Source organism: Phyllobates terribilis, unplaced genomic scaffold (assembly GCF_046119375.1).
Source record: "Phyllobates terribilis strain yellow unplaced genomic scaffold, ASM4611937v1 Scaffold_4__5_contigs__length_816908805, whole genome shotgun sequence".
NCBI classification, from domain to species: Eukaryota; Metazoa; Chordata; class Amphibia; order Anura; family Dendrobatidae; genus Phyllobates; species Phyllobates terribilis.
The window spans coordinates 209,206,222-209,228,514 of NW_027362764.1; the positions used below are offsets into that span (position 1 = coordinate 209,206,222).

Genomic DNA, 22,293 nt, shown 5'->3' on the forward strand with positions numbered 1-22,293 from the left:
TGGTTTAAAGGGATTGGTGAATGGATTGCTGGAATATTACAAGGAGTGTTGCATATTGCTGCTTGTGTCTTGTTAATATATGTTTTACTAAAACTAGTCTTTTATTGTATCCCATTTTGCATGAGGAAAACCTGCCAGTCATCAGAGAGCAAGGAGGACGCTGTCAATCAACATCCAATGCTACTATACACGGACCTCCCAGATGTAACCAGCATTGAGGACCTGGATGACAAGGGAATGATGACCTTTACTCGCATGCCCCAACCAACCTCACGTCTGAAGATCAGAGCTTTATGATTATGTCAACAAACAAGGAGGGATGGACATGCCGCGACAGCCTCGATTGGTAACAAGGGCACTAATTGGGTGAAGACCAATGTCCCTCAGGCTCAAAACATGACCGTGGGAAAGCACCTCTATTGTTGATAATAACATAATTTTTAGGGGGGAATGTAAAGGACATATTAATATTCATGCTATCCAAGTGTAAAGGACATATTGATACTCATGCTAGAGCAACTCCATTTTGTCTGCTTGCTTTAAAATCATGTTATTATCACTCCTTGCATAACATACATTCTTTCCTTCTTTTCTCATGCAACTATATCACACTAACCTTTTCTCACAAGAACATTCTGTGAGACACTCTGCTCCTGTTATCTAACTAGCCTAGGCCAGGATTGACCTTGTAAATTTCCAGCATGCACCGAACTAACGATAATATGACCATATGTGTATTTCCGTAATAATTGTACTAACATTGGTTCAAGCCTGCAGTATGGCTGTAAGTGATTGGACATTAATAAACTCAAAACAATATAAACTGCTAAGCAAAATAAACGGGATCAGAGATTCTTTGAATCCTCCCATACAGAGCATTGCCTCCGTTTGGTTTTCTGTGGATTGCGCAATCAACATAATAATTTGACACTCACTTGGTCAACCGTGAAGGGCCATTCCCCTCCCTTAACAACAGGACCTGCTTGGTTCCTGTCCATCCTGCTCGACCTCCGTCCTCTCCAGCTAAATTGCCCAGCTTGCCGGCACCTTACTGGTCGTATGCTGACGTCTTTGACAAGAAGGAGCCTGAGACACTACCACCACATAGGTGGTATGACTGTCCTATTGACCTCATCCCTGGTGCTTCACCTCCCCGAGGTCGAATTTATCCCCTGTCGGTGGCCGAGACCTGAGCCATGTCCGAATACATCGAGGAGAATCTTGCTAGGGGATTTATCCAGAAATCCACCTCTCCGGCAGGAGCAGGATTCTTCTTCGTCAAGAAGAAGGATGGCGCTCTTCGCCCATGTATTGACTATAGGGGCCTAAATCAAATCACTAGCAATAATAAGTATCCTCTGCCTCTCATCTCCGAGTTGTTTGACCGCCTCAAGGGCGCCAAGGTCTTTACTAAGCTCGATCTCCGTGGCGCATACAATCTTATCCGGATTCGCCAAGGTGATGAGTGGAAGACGGCATTCAACACCCGGGATGGCCACTACGAGTACTGCGTGATGCCCTTCGGACTCTGCAACACATCAGCAGATTTCCAAGAACTGTTGAATGATATCTTCCAAGATCTACTGTACTCATGCGTGGTAGTGTATCTGGACGACATCCTGGTGTTCTCTTCTGATCTTCCCTCGCATCGTAGAGATGTTCGACAGGTACTGCAAAGGCTCAGGAAGATTTATCTGTATGCAAAATTCGAGAAATGCGTCTTTGAAACAGACATCTCTTCCCTTCCTGGGATACATAATCTCAGAGACAGGGCTTAAGATGGATCCTAAAAAGGTGTCTGCCGTTTTAAAATGGCCCCGACCGGAGGGGTTGAAGGCTATTCAGCGGTTTTTGGGGTTCGCTAATTATTACTGCCTGTTCATCCCTCACTTTTCCTCCCGGACAGCTCCCATCTCTGCTCTGACTCGCAAAAGGATTAACCCCAAAGAATGGACTCCCGAGGCGGAAAACGCCTTTATATCTTGAAACAAGCTTTCTCCTCTGCTCTGGTGCTTCATCGTCCTGACGGTAACAAGCAGTTCTTCCAGGAGGTTGACGCCTCTTCCTCTAGGGCTGGAGCAGTTCTCACCCAGAAGTCCTCATCCGGGCGAATCGTAACCTGCGGCTTCTTTTCCAAACTCTTCTCTCTCTCGGAGCACAATTACTCCATTGGTGATCGAGAACTGCTCGCTATTAAACTGGCATTGGAGGAATGGTGGTTCTTGCTAGAGGGGGCTCTGCACCCTGTGGTCATCTATACGGATCACAAGAATCTCTCCTACTTGATATCCGCTCAGCGACTCAATCCTCGTCAGGCCAGATGGTCCCTGTTCTTTGCTCGCTTCAACTTCACCCTTCATTTCCGTCCAGCAGACAAGAATATTAAGGCAGATGCACTCTCCCATTCCTTCCTGTCTACCGATCAAGAGGAGGAGCCTCTGCACAACATTGATCCCTCCAGAATAATGACTGTTGTCCCGTTTGATCTGTCTCATCTTCCTCCTGGTAAGACCTTTGTGGTGGCTCCAAATAGAAGGAGGGTCTTACTCTGGGGTCATTCTTCCAAACTGGCTGGACATGCTGGTCAGAGGAAGATGCTTCTGTTAATTTCCCGACATTACTGGTGGCCTACTCTGTACAAGGACGTTGCGGATTTTGTCTCTGCTTGTTCTTCCTGTGGAAGTAACAAGACGCCTAGGCAACTTCCGACTGGTCGTCTTCTTTCTCTTCCCGTGCCTTCTGCTCCGTGGCAACACATCGCGATGGATTTCATCACGGATCTTCCTGTATGGGCCAGTTGTACTGTCATTTGGGTGGTCGCTGACTGCTTCTCCAAGATGGCTCACTTCATTCCCTTGCCAAGTCTTCCTTCTGCGCCAGTGCTAGCCAAAGACTTCATCCTTCACATCTTCCAACTCCACGGCCTACCTCTCCATATTGTCTCGGATAGAGGAGTTCAGTTTACGTCACGCTTCTGGAGAGCCACATGTAAGCTGCTGAATGTTGCTTTGGACTTCTCTCCGGCCTATCATCCTCAGTTCAATGGTCAGGTTGAGCGTATCAATCAGATCCTCACTAGTTTCCTTCGGCATTTAGTCAAGGCTCACCATAGTGACCTTGGGCTGAATTTTCCTACAATAACCATGTGAGTGAATCCTCAGGCAAATCTCCCTTCTTTGTGGTGTACGGTCGGCATCCCAATATTCCGTTTCCTGTTTTTATTTTGGTGAACAATCCTGCTGTGGAGTCTCTCGTCAGAAACTTTTCGGTGACTTGGGAGGACACTAAAATGGCATTTCTACAATCCTCTGAGCGGATGAAGAGACATGCTGACAAAAGACGTCTGGACCCAGGGGACAAGGTGTGGCTTTCCTCTAAGTATGTCCGCCTCAAGATGCCAAGTTGAGTCTGAGGTTCATTGGTCCGTTCGAGAATCTGAGCCAAATTAATCCAGTTGCATACGTCTGAGCCAAATTAATGCAGTGTGTTACGGGTCCGGGTGGTGGAACCTCTGTGCCGTGGTGCAAGGAGGGACCCAGAGGGGAGTAACTAAGTATCAACCCGAACCGACCCTGGTCGTACGGCGGCTAACGACTCCGTGACCAGGGAGGATCCGGGCAGAGGGACCAGGTGCTACTCCAGGGACGACCTTGTAAGAGAGCAGGTGGCTCCCACGGGTCAGATGGCTGGGACTGACCGCTATGGCGGATGGACACAGCAACCAGGCAGAAGTCTCTGGTTAGCTGACAGGTGGTCACGGGACGTAACAGCAGAGCAAGTGATAGTCTCTAGGTTTACCAGGCAGGTGGTCACAGCAAGTGACAGCAGGAGCCTCCAGGTAGGCTAACAGGTGGTCACGGCAAGTGACGGCCAAGCAGGATGAAGTCTCTAGGCTAGCAGGCATTTTGTCACGGCAAGTGACGGCAGAGCCTCCAGGTAGGCTAGCAGGTAACAGACGGGTAGCAGGCGAGCGCTCCCAGGTGAGCGGGTTAGCAGGTACGGCAGGTAGCAGGCAGGTAACTGGCAGGTGCTTCCTGGTAAGCAGGTGGACTTGCCCATAGACATACTGGCGGATGACCGAAGACAGACTGTCGGGCAGGAGAGTAGACAAGCTGGCAGACAGGACTGTAGTCAGGCTGGCAACGGGACCTGAGGGCTGAAGCAGAGGTAAGTATACTTGTGCAACAACTTTGCTCCATTTTGGAGGAGGTGCCCTATATATGGGAGGACCCTCGGCAATTGGCCGGGGACTCCTTAGGACGGCGCGCGCGTCCCCTTTAAGAGGGGGGGAGCGCGCGCGCTTGTGCCCTAAGCACAGTGCCCGACAGCAGGCTGAGAAGGAGAGCGGGGAGCGCGGAGAGAGAGGAGGTGAGAGGGACGGCGTCTCTGCCTGGCAGGAGGCAGAGACGCCGATGCTACAGGACTGCGCGCGTCGACAGCAGGCTGGGAAGGAGAGCGGGGAGTGCGGGGAGAGAGGAGGTGAGAGGGACGGCGTCTCTGCCTGGAAGGAGGCAGAGACACCGATGCTACACAGTGGCATACAAGTTGAAACTCCCTGCCTCGTTACGGATCCCCGTTACTTCCATGTGTCTCTCCTTAAGCCTGTTGTCCTCAATTCTTTCTCTGATGATCCAGGTACCGTTCCAGGTCTAGTCAGCGCTGAGGATGTTTTTGTGGTATAGAGCATTTTGGCCTCCAAGAGGGTAAGAGGAAAAGCTTTCTTTCTTGTGGATTGGAAGGGGTTTGGTCTTGAGGAGAGGTCATGGGAGCCCAGGAAGAATATTAATGCTCCTCTTCTTCTGGAAAGATTTCTTGCAGGCTTGAAGAAGAGGGGGCGTAAAGGGGGGGGGGTACTGGAGCGCCGACGTCTCTGCCTGATGCCCGGCAGAGACGCCGACCCCCTTATCGCCGCGGCTCTGCTCCGGCGTCCTCCGCTTCCCTGTCTGTGTGTGCCCGGGGTGCACGCACCACGTGCAGATCCCCGGGCACTGTGCTTAGGGCGCGCGTACGCTCCCTGCTTCTTAAAGGGGCCACGCGCGCCGTCCTAATATGTCCCTGGCCATTGGCCAGAGGACAGCTGATATTTTAGGCACCTCCTCCAAAATGGAGGTGCCTGTGCAATGTTGTAGTTTGTGTGTTAACACTCTCTCTAGCCCTCAGATCCCAGTGCTGTCCGCCAGCCTGTCTATCTGCCGTGCCCGCCAGTCTACCTATCTGCCGTGCCCGCCAGCCTGCCTATCAGCCATGCCCGCCAATCAGCCTGCCAGCCGAGCCTGTCCATCAGTCAGCTCCATCCATCTGCCTACCAGCCATGCACATCTGTCTGCCCATCTGTTGTGCCAGTCCGCTTCGGCTATCAGCCTCGTGGGAGGGGAGGAGTCCTGAGGAGATAATTTGCATATTCCCACTGCATTTTGGGGTAAGTGAAGAGTCTCCGTGAGCTCAAAGAACACTGGATTTTGGCTGTTGGAGCTGAAAAGAGGACATCGGTAAACCAGGGGAGGAGTCCTGAGGAGATAATTTGCATATTCCCACTGCATTTTGGGGTAAGTGAAGAGTCTCCGTGAGCTCAAAGAACACTGGATTTTGGCTGTTGGAGCTGAAAAGAGGACATCGGTAAACCAGGGGAGGAGTCCTGAGGAGATAATTTGCATATTCCCACTGCATTTTGGGGTAAGTGAAGAGTCTCCGTGAGCTCAAAGAACACTGGATTTTGGCTGTTGGAGCTGAAAAGAGGACATCGGTAAACCGCGCGCCGGCATTTTGAAGCTTTTTTTTTTAAGCTTTTTTCACTGTTTTCAGAACATTAACAGTAAGAACATGGAAGAGTCCAGGAGCCATTTGGTGAGCTGCATATCCTGCTACATGTTCACAGACTTGCCAGTGGAAAAGCCAAACTTCACATGCCAGAAATGCAAGCTTGTGTCCCTGTTGGAGGAAAAGTTGCGAAATCTAGAAGAGAGGTTAACTACCTTGAAAATCATTAAGGAAGGTGAAGAGTTCTTAGACAGAGCAGAATTATCTCTTCATGATTCAGAAAGAGAAGAAATTCGAACTGCACCTGAGGAAACAGAGGAATGGAAGCATGTGACCCACAGAAGCAGGAGGATCGAGAGGCAGTCAGCACCCATACTGCTCAGGAACCAGTACCAGGCTCTCACGCAGGAGAACCATGAAGAAATACAGCAAGATAAGACTTTGCCAGCAATGAATAACCTTGTAAGCCCTCAGAATCCTCCTGGATGGAGAAATAAGAATGTTGTGAAGAAAAAACGGAGAGTGGTGGTCATGGGGGATTCCCTGTTAAGAGGAACAGAGGCTGCTATCTGCAGACCAGACATAACCTCAAGAGAAATGTGCTGTCTTCCAGGAGCAAAAATTAAAGATGTGTCTGACAGGATATCAAGACTCTTCAGACCTACAGATCACTACCCATTCCTGCTAATACATGTGGGGACAAATGACACCGCAAGAAAGGACCTGGAAACCATCTGCAGTGACTTTGAAGACTTGGGCAAGAAAGTGAAAGAATTGGGAGCGCAGGTGGTCTTCTCATCCATCCTCCCAGTGGATGGCCATGGAACAATGAGGTGGAATAAGATTCTACAGGTGAACAACTGGCTACGTCGATGGTGCCGTCAACAAGGATTTGGATTTCTGGATCACGGAATGAATTACCTATACGATGGACTACTTGCTAGAGATGGGGTGCACCTTACGAAGACTGGAAAACATGTATTTGGAAGTCGCCTTGCTGCACTCATCTGGAGAGCTTTAAACTAGAACAATGTGGGAAGGGAAGCAAAAGGCCAGAAAAAGCCATACAGCTGACAAATACTATTGAGATCTCTGCTACTGGAAGTGGAAAGGAAGAACAAAGACAAAACAATTTAAATAATAAAAATATGGGAGGAAGAGAAACCAATCACAAACTAAAATGTTTTTATACAAATGCACAAAGCATGGGCAACAAACAAGGAGAATTAGAACTACTAACGCAGTAAAAGAAATATGATGTCATGGGAATCACTGAAACTTGGTGGGACGATACACATGATTGGAATAAAAGGCTAAAAGGATACAACTTATTTGCAAGAAACAGACTTGATAAACGAGGAGGAGGTGTCGCATTGTATGTTAGAAAAGCGTATATCTGCACAGAGATTGAAGCTTCAGAGACTGGGAGTTCTGTGGAAACTGTTTGGGTAAGAATACAAGGAGAGAACAACGGAAAGGACACCATTGTAGGCATTTACTACAGGCCACCTGGGCAAGCTGAAGATATGGATGAACTCTTTATGTATCAAATGACCAAGTTCTCAAAAAAATATGACGTAGTGGTCATGGGAGATTTCAACTATCCAGACATTTGTTGGGAATCTCTCTCAAGTAAAACTAACAGGTCAAGCAAATTCTTATCCTCTCTTGCTGACAACTTTATCTTCCAAAAGGTAGGGGAGAAAACAAGGGGATCTGCTACTTTGGATCTAATCCTTATAAACAAGGAGGAAAGGGTTGAGGAGGTAAAAGTGGCTGGGACCCTAGGAGGCAGCGATCATGCTATTATAGAATTTTGGATAACTAGAGGAGGAAGACATGTGAAGACTCAAACTTCAAGGTTAGATTTTAGAAAGGCAGATTTTAAGAGACTCAGAAAGAGAATAGGAGGGATCCAATGGCTGGATGTCCTTAAGGACAAAAATGTCCAGGAAGGATGGGAAATTTTTAAAAATGAGATTCTCAAAGCACAATCGTTAACAATCCCGAAAAGTAGGAAGAATGGGAAGCATTTAAGGAAACCAGGATGGATGAACACAGAACTTAAACACATGCTAAAAAGAAAGAAAGAAATGTTTATTAAATGGAAAGAGGGAGGCATATCTAAAGAATATTATAATGCAGTCTGCAGATCCTGCAGGGCATGTATCAGGCTAGCTAAAGCTGACAATGAATTAAGGCTTGCAAGAGATGTCAAAAGCAATAAAAAAGGATTTTGGGGGTATGTCAAAAGTAAAAGAAAAGTCAAAGATGCTATAGGATTTTTACAGGATGAAAATGGAGAAATGGTAAGAGAGGATGTTGAGAAGGCCAAACTTTTTAATTCCTATTTTGCATCTGTTTTCTCTCAGAAAGAAAATGTAACATCAACTGATCTTCACTGTCCTTTTAAAGGAATAGAAGAATCCAAGTTATCTGTAAACAGAAAGATTGTGAGGGAATATTTAGCTAACATAAATGAGTTCAAGTCTCCAGGTCCAGATGAATTACACCCCAGAGTACTGAAGGAGATCGTAGAAGAAATTTTAGAACCACTCTCCATAATCTTTGAAAATTCTTGGAGAACAGGAGAAGTCCCAGAGGACTGGAGAAGAGCAAATGTTGTTCCTATCTTCAAAAAGGGGAAGAAGGTGGACCCAGGGAACTATAGGCCGGTGAGTCTGACTTCTATACCAGGAAAGATTTTTGAACAAATTATTAAACAACATGTATGTAAGTACCTGGATAAGAATGAAGTGATTAACCAGAGTCAGCATGGGTTTATAACTAACAAGTCATGTCAGACTAACTTAATTTCCTTCTATGACAGAATCACTGACTGGGTGGATCAGGGAAATGCTGTAGATATAGTATATCTTGACTTCAGCAAAGCATTTGACAAAGTATCTCACACCATCCTTATTGAAAAAATGACCAAGTATGCAATGGACCAGGCAACTGTTAGGTGGATTCATAACTGGCTTAGTGATCAAACTCAAAGGGTGATTGTAAATGGCTTCACATCCAGCTGGATGAATGTCTCAAGTGGGGTACCACAGGGCTCCGTCCTGGGACCTGTATTGTTCAACATCTTTATCAATGATTTAGATGAAGGAATTGAGGGTAAACTGATTAAATTTGCTGATGACACAAAGCTAGGAGGGATAGCTAATACTAGAGAAGAGAGAGAGAGGATTCAAAAAGACCTAAATAAACTGGAGCAGTGGGCAGCAACCAACAGAATGGTTTTTAACAGGGAAAAATGCAAAGTACTACATCTGGGCAATAAAAATGAAAAAAGCATATACAGAATGGGAGGAATAGAGCTAAGCAACAGTACATGTGAAAAAGACTTAGGTATACTAATAGATCATAGACTGAACATGAGTCAACAGTGTGATGCAGCAGCAAAAAAGGCAAATACAATTCTGGGATGTATTAACAGAAGCATACAGTCTAGATCACGTGAAGTCATTATTGGTCTTTACTCCTCTTTGGTCAGACCTCATCTGGAATACTGTGTACAGTTTTGGGCACCACATTTTAAAAAAGACATAGACAAACTGGAGCAAGTTCAGAGAAGAGCGACCAGAATGGTGACTGGTCTGCAAACCATGTCCTATGAGGAACGGTTGCAGGATTTGGGAATGTTTAGCTTGCAAAAAAGAAGACTGAGAGGAGACTTAATAGCTGTCTACAAATATGTCAAGGGCTGTCACATTGTAGAAGGATCATCTTTATTCTCATTTGCACAAGGAAAGACTAGAAGCAATGGGATGAAACTAAATGGGAGGAGACACAGATTAGATATTAGAAAAAACTTTTTGACAGTTAGGGTGATTAATGAGTGGAACAGGCTGCCACGAGAGGTGGTGAGTTCCCCTTCAATGGACGTCTTCAAACAGAGGCTGGACAGACATCTGTCTGAGATGATTTAGTGAATCCTGCTTTGAGCAGGGGGTTGGACCAGATGACCCAGGAGGTCCCTTCCAACTCTACCATTCTATGATTCTATGAGTTGCCTGCTCTCACACAAGGTTGGTCCCAGAGTGGCACCTGGTTCACCTTCCCGGTCCTTCCTTGGTTCTCGGAGTCGACTAAGCCGCAGTGTAGCCAGGGGCGGTCTGGGTAGGCACTTAGTTACGCCCCTCTGGTCCCTCCTTGTAGCACGGCACAGTGGTTCCACCATCCGGACCTGTAACACTAGCTACTTGAGTTTGCATCGAGTACTCGGGTATGCACCAAGTATCGCGGGAGCTCGATTCCCAGCCCCGCATATTTCACGGTTATTAGACACCCAAAAAAACATGCGGGGATCACTCGTGCATGGCAGGCAATCAAAGCAAGGCTTTTTTTGGCTGTATAACAGCCACGAAACATATGGGGCGGAGACTCGAGCATGTCACTCGAGCACCCGCGATACTCGGTGCATACCCAAGCGCCCGATGCAAACTCAAGTAGCGAGCACTTGCGCTCAACACTAGTCACCATATCGTCATTATTTTTTTTCTTTACATTTGAAAAATCCCAACCCCAAAACAACTCTAACCCTAGCACAACCCTATCCCTAGCACAACCCTAACCCTAGCACAACCCTAACCCTAGAGCAACCCTAACCCTAGCACAACCCTAACTCTAACCCTAGAACAACCCTTACTCTAGCAAAATCTTAACCCTAACCCTAGCACAACCCTAACCCTAGAGCAACCCTATCCCTAGCACAACCCTATTCCTAACCCTAGCACAACCCTAACCCTAGCACAACCCTAACCCTAAAGCAACCCTAACCCTAGCAGAACCCTAACCCTAGAGTTTATTTTTTACGCCTCTCCTCGTGCGGTATAAGTGATTAGACAACTTTATTCTTCGGGTCGGTGCGATTACAGCGATACTAGATTCATATCGGGTATTATGATTGACAGCTGTCACACACTCAAAAACCCTTTTTTTTTTTGCAAAGACTAGTTTTTGCATTGGCATATTTTGAGAGCTATCATTTTTTCATATTTCGGCCGACAGAGTCATGTATGGGCTTGTTTTTTGCGGGACAAGTTGATGTTTTTATTATTACAATTTTCGGGCACGTGACATTTTTTGATCGCTTTCTATTCTGATTTTTGCGAGGCAGAATAAACAAAAACAAAAATTCAGGAATTTTTTTTTTTATGCCGTTTCGCGTGTGGTAAAATTGATAAGGCAGCTTTATTCTTCGGGTCAGTACGTTTACAGCGGTACCACATTTATATCGTTTTTTTATGTTTTGGCGCTTTTACACAATAAAAACTTTTATAGAAAAAATAATTTTTGTTGTATCTCTTTATTCTGAGAGCTCTAACTTTTTTATTTTTCGGCCGTTGGAGCTGTATGGCGACTTCTTTTTTGCGGGACAAGATGACGTTTTCAGCAGTACCATTTACAGTGCTGACCAAAAGTATTGGCACCCCTGCAATTCTGTCAGATAATACTCAGTTTCTTCCTGAAAATGATTGCAATCACAAATTGTTTGGTATTATTCTCTTCATTTAATTTGCTTGCAAGGAAAAAACACAAAAGAGAATGAAGCAAAAATCAAATCATTGATCATTTCACACAAAACTCCAAAAAAGGGCCGGACAAAAGTATTGGCACCCTCAGCTTAATACTTGGTTGCACAACCTTTAGCCAAAATAACTGCGAACAAACGCTTCCGGTAACCATCAATGAGTTTCTTACAATGCTCTGCTGGAATTGTAGACCATTCTTCTTTGGCAAACTGCTCCAGGTCCCTGATATTTGAAGGGTGCCTTCTCCAAACTGCCATTTTGAGATCTCTCCACAGGTGTTCTATGGGATTTAGGTCTGGACTCATTGCTGGCCACCTTAGAAGTCTCCAGTGCTTTCTCTAAAACCATTTTATAGTGCTTTTGGAAGTGTGTTTTGGGTCATTGTCCTGCTGGAAGACCCATGACCTCTGAGGGAGACCCAGCTTTCTCACACTGGGCCCTACATTATGCTGCAAAATTTGTTGGTAGTCTTCAGACTTCATAATGCCATGCACACGGTCAAGCAGTCCAGTGCCAGAGGCAGCAAAGCAACCCCAAAACATCAGGGAACCTCTGCCATGTTTGACTGTAGGGACAGTGTTCTTTTCTTTGAATGCCTCTTTTTTTTCCCTGTACACTCTATGTTGATGCTTTTTCCCAAAGAGCTCTACTTTTGTCTCATCTGACCAGAGAACATTCTTCCAAAACGTTTTAGGCTTTCTCAGGTAAGTTTTGGCAAACTCCAGCCTGGCTTTTTTATGTCTCGGGGTAAGAAGTGGGTTCTTCCTGGGTATCCTACCATACAGTCCCTTTTCATTCAGACGTCGACGGATAGTACGGGTTGACACTGCTGTACCCTCGGACTGCAGGGCAGCTTGAACTTGTTTGGATGTTAGTCGAGGTTCTTTATCCACCATCCGCACAATCTTGCGTTGAAATCTCTCGTCAATTTTTCTTTTCCGTCCACATCTAGGGAGGTTAGCCACAGTGCCATGGGCTTTAAACTTCTTGATGACACTGCGCACGGAAGACACAGGAACATTCAGGTCTTTGGAGATGGACTTGTAGCCTTGAGATTGCTCATGCTTCCTCACAATTTGGTTTCTCAAGTCCTCAGACAGTTCTTTGGTCTTCTTTCTTTTATCCATGCTCAATGTGGTACACACAAGGACACAGGACAGAGGTTGAGTCAACTTTAATCCATGTTAACTGGCTGCAAGTGTGATTTAGTTATTGACAACACCTGTTAGGTGCCACAGGTAAGTTACAGGTGCTGTTAATTACACGAATTAGAGAAGCATCACATGATTTTTCAAAGGGTGCCAATACTTTTGTCCACCCCCTTTTTTAGGTTTGGTGTGGAATTATATCCAATTTGGCTTTAGGACAATTCTATTTGTGTTTTTTTCATTGAAGACAAATTAAATGAAGAGAATAATACCAAAGAATTTGTGATTGCAATCATTTTCAGGAAGAAACGGAGTATTATCTGACAGAATTGCAGGGGTGCCAATACTTTTGGCCAGCACTGTATATTTACATTCGTCTTTTTGATCGCGATTTATTCCATTTTTTGTTTGGCGGTATGATGATAAAGCATAGTTTTTTGCTTTGTTTTTTATTTTATTTTTTTACCATGTTCACTAAAGGGGTTAACTAGTGGGACAGTTTGATAGGTCAGGTCGTTCCAAACGTGGCGATACCAAATATGTGTACTTTTATTGGTTTGTTGGTTTTTTTTCCATTATAATATTTATTTATGGGTACACTATATTTTTATTTTTTTGGATTATTTTTTTTTTTTTTTACAATTTTTTTTTCACTTTCTGACACTTTTTTTTTTACTTCTACACTTTGTCCTGCTATGGAACTTTCACTTTTTGAAGGTAGATCGCTTGCATAGCATAGAAATGCTGCAGCAGCATCTCTATGCTATGCTATGCAGGCTGCAGCTCCTGCACACATAAGTTAGTTAGACCGTGCACTGAGCACGATCTAGCTATCTTCCTGCTGTCTGGTGACATGGATGTCGTCATGAAGACATTGGGTCACCGTGTCAACTACCGGGACCTGGCACAGATAGCGCAGGATGCCGGAGACAAGTTAAGTAAGCTGCGCTTACCTCCCCTTGCTCCCGAAATGCTGCGATCAGTTTCGATCACAGCATTTTGGGGGTTAATGTGCTGGGAGTGGTGCGGCACCGCTCCTGGCACATAGTACTGGGTGTCAGCTGTGAGAATGAGCTGATACCCGTGGGCGATCGCGCCTGCACAGCCTCTGTGCGGGTGCGATCGCCAGCGCATAATAATACGTATCTGGTCCAATAGGCCCAGGGCGCAGATACATATTATTACGCCCCACGTCAGAAAGGGGTTAACATGCAGATTAACCCCATATCTGCAGGTTAATAGCATTTTTTCATGTGAAAGGTTCTCTTTAATCAATACCGCAGAAAGACAACATATATGGTCTTCATTTATCAATAATCTGAAACCTTTTATCAAATGATAGCTTCTTTAGATAATTACAAATTATAGTCTATTCTATAAGGCGGTAATCGCAATAATCCATGCGTAGAGGCGCTCTTCCAACTGTGTGACTCCACTTTTATTACAATTAATAATAATCTTTTTATTTATATAGCGCCAAAATATTCTGCAGCGCTTTACAATTCAGACAGTTTATAGACATTATTGGAACTGTCCCCATTAGGGCTCACAATCTACATTCCCTATCAGTATGTCTTTCTATATACCTTATTCATTTACAGTATATCTATCTATATATCTATATACACATAGGCTGTCTCCAGAAAAATTAAGCTGACTTTAAAAAGTTATTCCCATCTTCATAAATTGGGGATGTCAGGTAGTGCTTGCAAATACAAGCAATTTTGCAATTTACCACTGATTATAATTTTCAGCCGTTCCTGAGATATTAACACTTTTTAGCGTGTTGCCTTGGACACCGATCACCACTGCCTCAGACAGCAGTGCCGTGCTTTCAAGCTCTTTTCTATTGAGCTTGTAAGCTCTGTTTTAACACTATTCATCTATGAAGATGGGATTGACCTCTTGACTGCTATCACCACCTATAATAGCCAGTAGCTAGTGACTGATGGCCATATAGAGAGCGATCACAATATTGTCGCCTTGCATTGTTACACATCTATAATGGGAAATAAGAAAAACTGTAAAGAGGTGGCAGTCTGTAGTCGGTAACATGGTCCAGCCCTACTGCTGTAAGTGGTTACAATGTCAGTCCACCAGTGTGTAACGTCTCCTTGTGGGACAAAAACCCAATATCTTACATGCTCAGTATCAGGTATGTATGGACGGCCATGATCCCGTAGACTTTCCATTGGTAACATGAAGCGCTCGCTGGCCACTCAGAAATGGGCTTCAGAAAAATGGCGCCGCACGGGCGCGCGGAAGTGACGTTTTGAAGACGGAAACGCAGAATTTCTACGTCATCCAAAGGGAGAGTAGTACGTAGACGCAGACGCAGAGTGACAGCTGGGGGTCCGCTCGGCGGGTAGTCTCACCGGTAGGTTACGGTTGCCATGTCAGGGCGTGAGGCGGGCGGTTGCTCCTCAGTACCGGGAAGCGCCGGGTGACAGTTGCGTGCTGTATCCCTCCGCCGGAGTCCTTGCCTCTCACTGTGCTGCGCTGTCTCCTCACCAGTCCCCGGTCACACACTGCAGCACTGCCCGTGGCATCTGGTGGCGGTGTCTGTTACTACCAGCTGCCCTCTGTAAGTAAGGTCAGCTGTGCCCTGACTCCCACCTCTGACTTGTCAGCCTTATGCCTCCATGCTCCACTCTTAAAGGGATTGTCCAGTGTATAGAATGTTATGTATTTAAGGGAGTGCGCAGCCTAGAAAGCAAACAGCTGTAGGTGAGTGCTGCTGGCTGCGCTTCCCCATCCTCTCATGTTTCCCAGGTCTGTGCCCTCTGCTCCCACCTCCACACGTGTAATGCCCAGTCAGATGATCCCTGATCACAGCAGCGCCCCCCAGTGATCGGGCATTTCCCATGTGAGGGGAGTATCCCTATTGATTGGGGGAGTTCCCACTGATCGCACCTTTATCCTGAAGTCAGTGGATGAACCCATCTGAAGTCAGTGGATGAATGAGACCCCCACTAATGGCTCACAACAACATTTGTCGTGTGCACTGCTTAGGGAGTGAGAGCCGGCTGCCCCTGCATCAGCGCTCACAGCAGTATAATAATCTTTTTATTTATACAGCGCCAACATATTCTGCAGCGCTTTATAATTCAGACAATTTTACAGGCATCACTGTCCCCATCGGGGCTCACAATCTACATTCCCTATCAGTATGTCTTTAGAGTGTGGGACAAAACCCACACAAACACGGGGAGAACATACAAACTCCTTGCAGATGTTCTTTGTGGGATTTGAACCACTAACCACTAAGCCACCGTGCTGCCCATGTACAGCTCAGAGACTTTCCATTAGCAAACGGGGGTTTCAGGACCGAGACCCTATTTCATGTTAGAAAACAAAGTGTAGGTGCTCTTTAAACTACTTTGTACATTTTCACCCTCCGGATGTAGACAACAAGCTGAAAGTTACATTTGCTTGTGCGCACTTATGATGATTTGGTGAATGACATGTAGCCTCCTGTTTGTAGGCGGTGAAGATTGTCACATTTTCAGATTTTGCCTTTAATTACGAGCATTGTAGCTTACTGTTTTTCTTTTTCATTTCCAGGTAGGGAAAACACAGTTTTTTGCTAATCAGAATTCAGAGATTACTTCAAGGACAAAACTGACAATCTGGAATCTTTGAAGAATGGCTGCAGATAAAGCCGGAGGTAAATGTTTTTTTTTTTTCTTCCGGGCTTTATAGTAGTTTACACTGTCACCTGAGGTTGCTTTCTTTTACCAAGAGAAGTACGGCTTTTGGGTATTTTTGTGTAGAGTTTGACCCCTCTGCAGCCCGCAGAAGTGCATTGATTTCCATACATGCACTGTAGAAAGTAGCTGCTGAACCCTAACTCAGAGGGTCTGCTAAAAGTCTGAAACCTTTGACCTTCACTAATTCAGAGACTGTGGTTATTCTGGAAAAGCGAATACTTGCCTCTTTAACCCCCCCCCCCTCTCTGACTCTGCCTCTACTTGTCCATAGTCACCTGTTGTTTGTGTCTACAGTGTGACCTACTGTATCAGCAGATGATCGCTCATGCCAATCACTGGATGTGTCAGTCGCATGCTGTTCATACTGAGAGAATCCTGTGCTGTTATTACACATGAGCAATGTAAACTGAAAATGGTTGGAAACAATGCACCATGTGTGTCCTTCCTTATGTATATAAATTATTATTTTTTTTAAAGCCCGAAAAACCTATTTAATGACTTGTTGGCCAATAAAAAAAAAAAAAATGTTTTTTGTATTTGAGAGGAATGTTTTATATATACAGTGCCTACAAGTAGTATTCAACCCCCTGCAGATTTAGCTGGTTGACACATGCGGAATTAACTTGGCATTGTGACATTTGTACTGTAGATCAGCCTGGAAGTGGGAAATGCACTGCAGCAAATTTTTATTTTTTTTTTTTAACGTAAAAAGTTAATTCAGAGTTTCATTTATTATTCAACCCCTCAAACCACAAGAATTCTGTTTGGTCCCCCTAAAGTATTAAGAAGTAGTTCAGGCACCAAGAATAATGATCTCTTTTGCCAGCCTTTTCTGACTATTTAAGACCCTCCCCAAACTTGTGAACAGCACTCAGACATGGTCAACATGGGAAAGACAAAGGAGCATTCCAAGGCCATCAGAGACAAGATCGTGGAGGGTCACAAGGCTGGCAAGGGGTACAAAACCTGTCTCCACTGTTGGGAGCATCATCCGTAAGTGGAAGGCTTATGGAACTACTGTTAGCCTTCCACGGCCAGGACAGCCTTTGAAAGTGTCCTCCCGTGCCGAGGCCAGGCTTGTCCGAAGAGTCAAGGCTAACCCAAGGGCAACAAGGAAGGAGCTCCGGGAAGATCTCATGGCAGTGGGGACATTGGTTTCAGTCAATACCATAAGTAACGTACTCCACTGCAATGGTCTCCGTTCCAGACGAGCCCGTAAGGTACCTTTACTTTCAAAGCGTCATGTCAAGGCTCGTCTACAGTTTGCTCATGATCACTTGGAGGACTCTGAGACAGACTGGTTCAAGGTTCTATGGTCTGATGAGACCAAGATCGAGATCTTTGGTGCCAACCACACACGTGACGTTTGGAGACTGGATGGCACTGCATACGACCCCAAGAATACCATCCCTACAGTCAAGCATGGTGGTGGCAGCATCATGCTGTGGGGCTGTTTCTCTGCCAAGGGGCCTGGCCATCTGGTCCGCATCCATGGGAAGATGGATAGCACGGCCTACCTGGAGATTTTGGCCAAGAACCTCCGCTCCTCCATCAAGGATCTTAAGATGGGTCGTAATTTCATCTTCCAACAAGACAACGACCCAAAGCACACAGCCAAGAAAACCAAGGCCTGGTTCAATAGGGAAAAAGTCAAGGTGTTGGAGTGGCCTAGTCAGTCTCCTGACCTTAACCCAATTGAAAACTTGTGGAAGGAGCTCAAGAATAAAGTCCACATGAGACACCCAAAGAACCTAGATAACTTGGAGAAGATCTGCATGGAGGAGTGGGCCAAGATAACTCCACAGACCTGTGCCGGCCTGATCAGGTCTTATAAAAGACGATTATTAGCTGTAATTGCAAACAAGGGTTATTCCACAAAATATTAAACATAGGGGTTGTATAATAATTGACCCACACTTTTATGTTTAAAATTTAATAAAATTCAACTGAGCAACATAACTTTTTGGTTTGTAAGATTTATGCTTCTGTTCATAAAACCTACTCTCGTTTGCAGTTTGAAGGCTCTAACTTATTTGCATCTTATCAAACCAGCTAAATCTGCAGGGGGTTGAATACTACTTGTAGGCACTGTATGTATATGTATATATATATATATATATATATATATATATATATATTGTACACACACACTTAGATAGGTTTTTCATTTTTTCTCGATTGGGAACTTTGCTTTTCTTAGTTATAATTTGTTGGTTTTAAATCGCCTTTAGAGCAGAGCACGGAAAAGAATGAGGGTTCGGCGAATTGTTCTGGTATCTCCGATCAAGAAAAGGAGCTGTCCAGGAGTTCTTTCCAGACATTCACGGTAATTTATTTATCTTTTTGCCCTGTAGTGCTGATGAATTCATGCTGCTCTTCTTGATTATTTTAGATAGTGACATTGCATGCTGTCTGCAAAGCTGGTTCATTTTTGCGTATCCAATAACTTTTATCAGGCACGTGCCAACCAGTAAAAATATGCACAGAAAATGTTTATTTAGTAATAAAAGGTCAAATCCAAAAAAAAACATTCTAATGTCATATTTTCCTTTATGCTTTAAACATGGCAGATATTTGTTCCTTGGAGGTCTTCCTAGATTGTCTGTCTGCCTATGGACTGCATGTAAAAAGATGTATATAATAGTTTATTTTACCCAGTGTGATTATTTGAAAAGATTACCTAAAAAAAAAAAAAAAAAAAAAAAAGTGAAATGTGACTAAATCCCAAGTATTGCTTCATGCAGGGGTTAAAGTTTTAGCTGTCCTCTTGGAAAAAGTGCATTAACACTAAAGATTTAGAAAATGATTGAAAATGATTCATAACTTGGAATGGACTGTGTGTACTTATAATATTTCGTATGATAAAAATGATTTCTTTTTCTCTTTCTTTATAATGGAATTTTGTGTGTGCCAGGCTGGAAACTATGAAGCTTGTCTTCAGCATCTTGGTGACCTGAAAGAAATTAACAAGGATGATTACAAGATAATGCTGAATATGGCAGTCGCTGAGTTTTACAAAAGCAACCAGAGCTCAACGGACAACTTAAAACAGACACTAAACCATCTGAGAAATGAGGTAAGAAAGCTATTCCAGTTCTTCATTATGCAATATATAATATTATATATATATATATATATATATATATATATATATATATATATATATATATATATATATATATATATATATATAATAATATATAAGCGACAGTGTCTAAAAACATCCACAATATACGGTGCGAAGCTGTGGTGTGCTGACTACTTTCTACCACCTGCAACTAGAGGATTGTTATATTAATATAATAATAACCTGAGCTTTATGTGTTTAGCCATCTTTATAAACTTTACTTCTAGGTTCATTCAGCTGTAGATGAGATGGACAGCTTAGATGATGTGGAAAACAGCATGTTGTATTACAACCAGGCTGTCATCCTGTATTATCTGCGCCAGCACATGGAGGCCATTGCCATCGGAGAAAAGCTTTATCAGTTCATCGAGCCCTTTGGTGAGTTTAGGACTTTTTCGATAGTTTACATGAAAGTCTATGTAGATTTGCCTCTTTCTTTAGTTTCTTTGTTTGCATCCTTATTATCATGGACTTTGTTCATTAATCCCTCATTCATTAACATATTATTCACTCATGTGAAGCATTCAGATGCATTTACACTAGCCAACCTCGGCCATTAAATGACCCCGATCAGCTACATGTAAACAGATCAGCCGTCATTTAATAGCTTGCTGAGACAGGCTGAACACATTTCCATGTTCACAGAGCATTGTTCTTGGCAGCTCGTGTCCTGTTTATACAGCACAAGTGCTGCCGAGAATGATAGTTTATCATTTCTACCAATAGACGAGCATTTTGCTCATTTGTCGGGTAGCCTGTTTACACTGGCCGATTGTCAGGAAACAAGCATTCTCAGCAGGCTTATTCCCAATAATAACGCAGTGTAAATGCTCCCTTAGGCTGTGTGCCCACTATGCGTTTTTTAAGCGTTTCCGCAGCGGCAATTCCGCTGAAGAAACGCTTAAAAAACGCTTGGTAGAAGGTCTGCAATGTTCCCCAATGATGATCCGCATGTGCTGTGCACATGCTGCGGATTATCATTGCGTAAAAATCCGCAGCACTACCAATTATTTTGCGTAATCGCGGCGTTTTCGCCGCCATTGACTTGCACTGAATCGCTTAATATGCGCATGACTACATGTGCACATGCGGACTTTAAACGATTCAATGTGCAGATGGTACCCGGGTTTGGAGAAGAGGAGACTCTCTTCCAGACCCAGGTACCATAGTACCTGTAAAAAAAAAAAGAAAAGAATTAAAATAAAAAATATACATTATACTTACCTTCCGATGTCCCCCGGTCTCCTGTACGATGCGTCCTGGCTCCCCGGCAGCGCGCGATGGTCTAAAAGGACCTGCCATGACATCATTTAGTCATGTGACGGGTCACGCGACCGCTGACGTCGGCGGTCGTGTGACCTGTCACATGACTAAATGACGTCATGGAAGGTCTTTTTACACAACCGCGAGATACCGGGAAGACCGGACGGATCGGATAAGGAGACCGGGGGCCATCGGAAGGTGAGTATGGTTGTTTGTTTGTTTTTTTTATACCATTTTTATTCTTTTTTTTAACTAACTTGGTCACACTATAAATCCATGCAACCGGTATGGATTTTATATATAGTGTGACCAAGTTGTCAAGCACTTTCCAAGTGATGCTAAAATCGCTTGGAAAGCGCTTGACAACCCGCATTCGAAATCGCATGATCAAAACGCTTCAATTACCCTTGTCCCTGGCAGGAAAAACACATGTACAATCCGCATGCGTTTTTTTCTGCCAGGGAGATGCAGAAACGCTCAGGAAAAATCCGGAGCATTTCTGCATCGTGGGCACTTGGCCTTAGATGAGGTTTTGCTGACACGGTCCTCAAAGATGTGATTGTCCCACTGCTCCGAGAGGATCTATTTTTTTTTTTTTTTTTTTTTTTTTTTGATTTTCACAGTGATATAAAGGGATACAAACTGCTTTATGAATATTCTGTTTTCTTCCATGTAATAAGCGTTTGTGCATGAGGAGTTCAGCCATTGCCTCCTTTTAAATGAACCAGTGAAATGTGTACTGTTTGTCGACTACTTTCATGGCCATTAAACATGAGCTCCACGCAATGTAACAATAGGGTGGCATCAGGCATGTAGGTCTGTGTTTAATAGATCCTCTTTCTTGATGTATTAGAGATCAAGTAGGAATCTTAGTAGACAACAGACTCTGTTCAGACCATTATTTTAATTTTTGTATTAAAATGAATTGGGTCTTGATATCCTGGACAGTATGGTGTGCCCATCATTTATGCCACAATCCCCCATGGCAGCATACATTGTCATGATGTGAGATTTTGTTAGTTTTCATGAGATTTCATGACTAAAAGCGCAATCCACTGCATTAAAGGGTATTTTCATGTTCCACAACATATACTATAAATGTCTGATATACACTCTTATCTCTGGAACCAGGTCCTCTGACTCCCATTCTGCCTGGTGTATCAGATATTTATGGCATGTTCTGTGGAGTCATACATATAATACATACAGAGGTTTTTTTTTTTCCATCTGCTCATTCACATAGGTTGTATATTCAGTTTGTATCGTGAAAAGTGCTGACAGATCAGCTTTAAGGTTCATCATAAATTCGCTATATGCTGAAACAAAGCTGATGTAAGCAGATTTCACAATAGGAAATGCATACATTATTAGATAAATCTATTGGAATTGATGACACTGGTATACTTACTTTGAAAACCCACTTAACATGATTGACAGCTCCTCAGTGTCCCTCCTCTGCGGCGGAGTTCACGTTGCTTAGTACAAGCTGCACTGTCAGTCGGGCTGGATGGGTGGCATGCTGACTACATTCAAACTCATGAGGAGAGGTTTTAGTTTTAACGGTCAAGAATGATGATACTGCTATTCTTGCATGGATTTTCAAAGTAAATGCCCCAGACTCACCAGGCCTAATATTTTTTGAATAATATTTTTACTATGCATTGTTAAATCCAGAGAAAGATCCACTCTAAACTCGTATAGATATTTTTTTTTTTTTCAGATTTTTTTTTTTAGCATGGTTTGAT

The 22,293-nt window shown here is 44.0% G+C and overlaps 1 protein-coding gene across 5 annotated transcripts in view; it reads left to right on the forward strand.

The window, feature by feature from the left end:
- The first annotated feature begins 14,717 nt into the window (after positions 1-14,717).
- The window catches only part of CNOT10 (CCR4-NOT transcription complex subunit 10), a 100,136-nt gene continuing 92,560 nt past the window's right edge, over positions 14,718-22,293 (forward strand). For 4 of the 5 annotated variants that reach the window (XM_073678039.1, XM_073678041.1, XM_073678042.1 and 1 more), the window contains exons 1-5: positions 14,718-14,825; positions 16,013-16,115; positions 18,390-18,484; positions 19,073-19,234; positions 19,513-19,663. In XM_073678039.1, the coding sequence (XP_073534140.1) occupies positions 16,094-16,115; positions 18,390-18,484; positions 19,073-19,234; positions 19,513-19,663 (430 nt within the window). In that variant the 5' untranslated portion in view covers positions 14,718-14,825; positions 16,013-16,093. The other variant, XM_073678040.1, reaches the window with a different exon arrangement.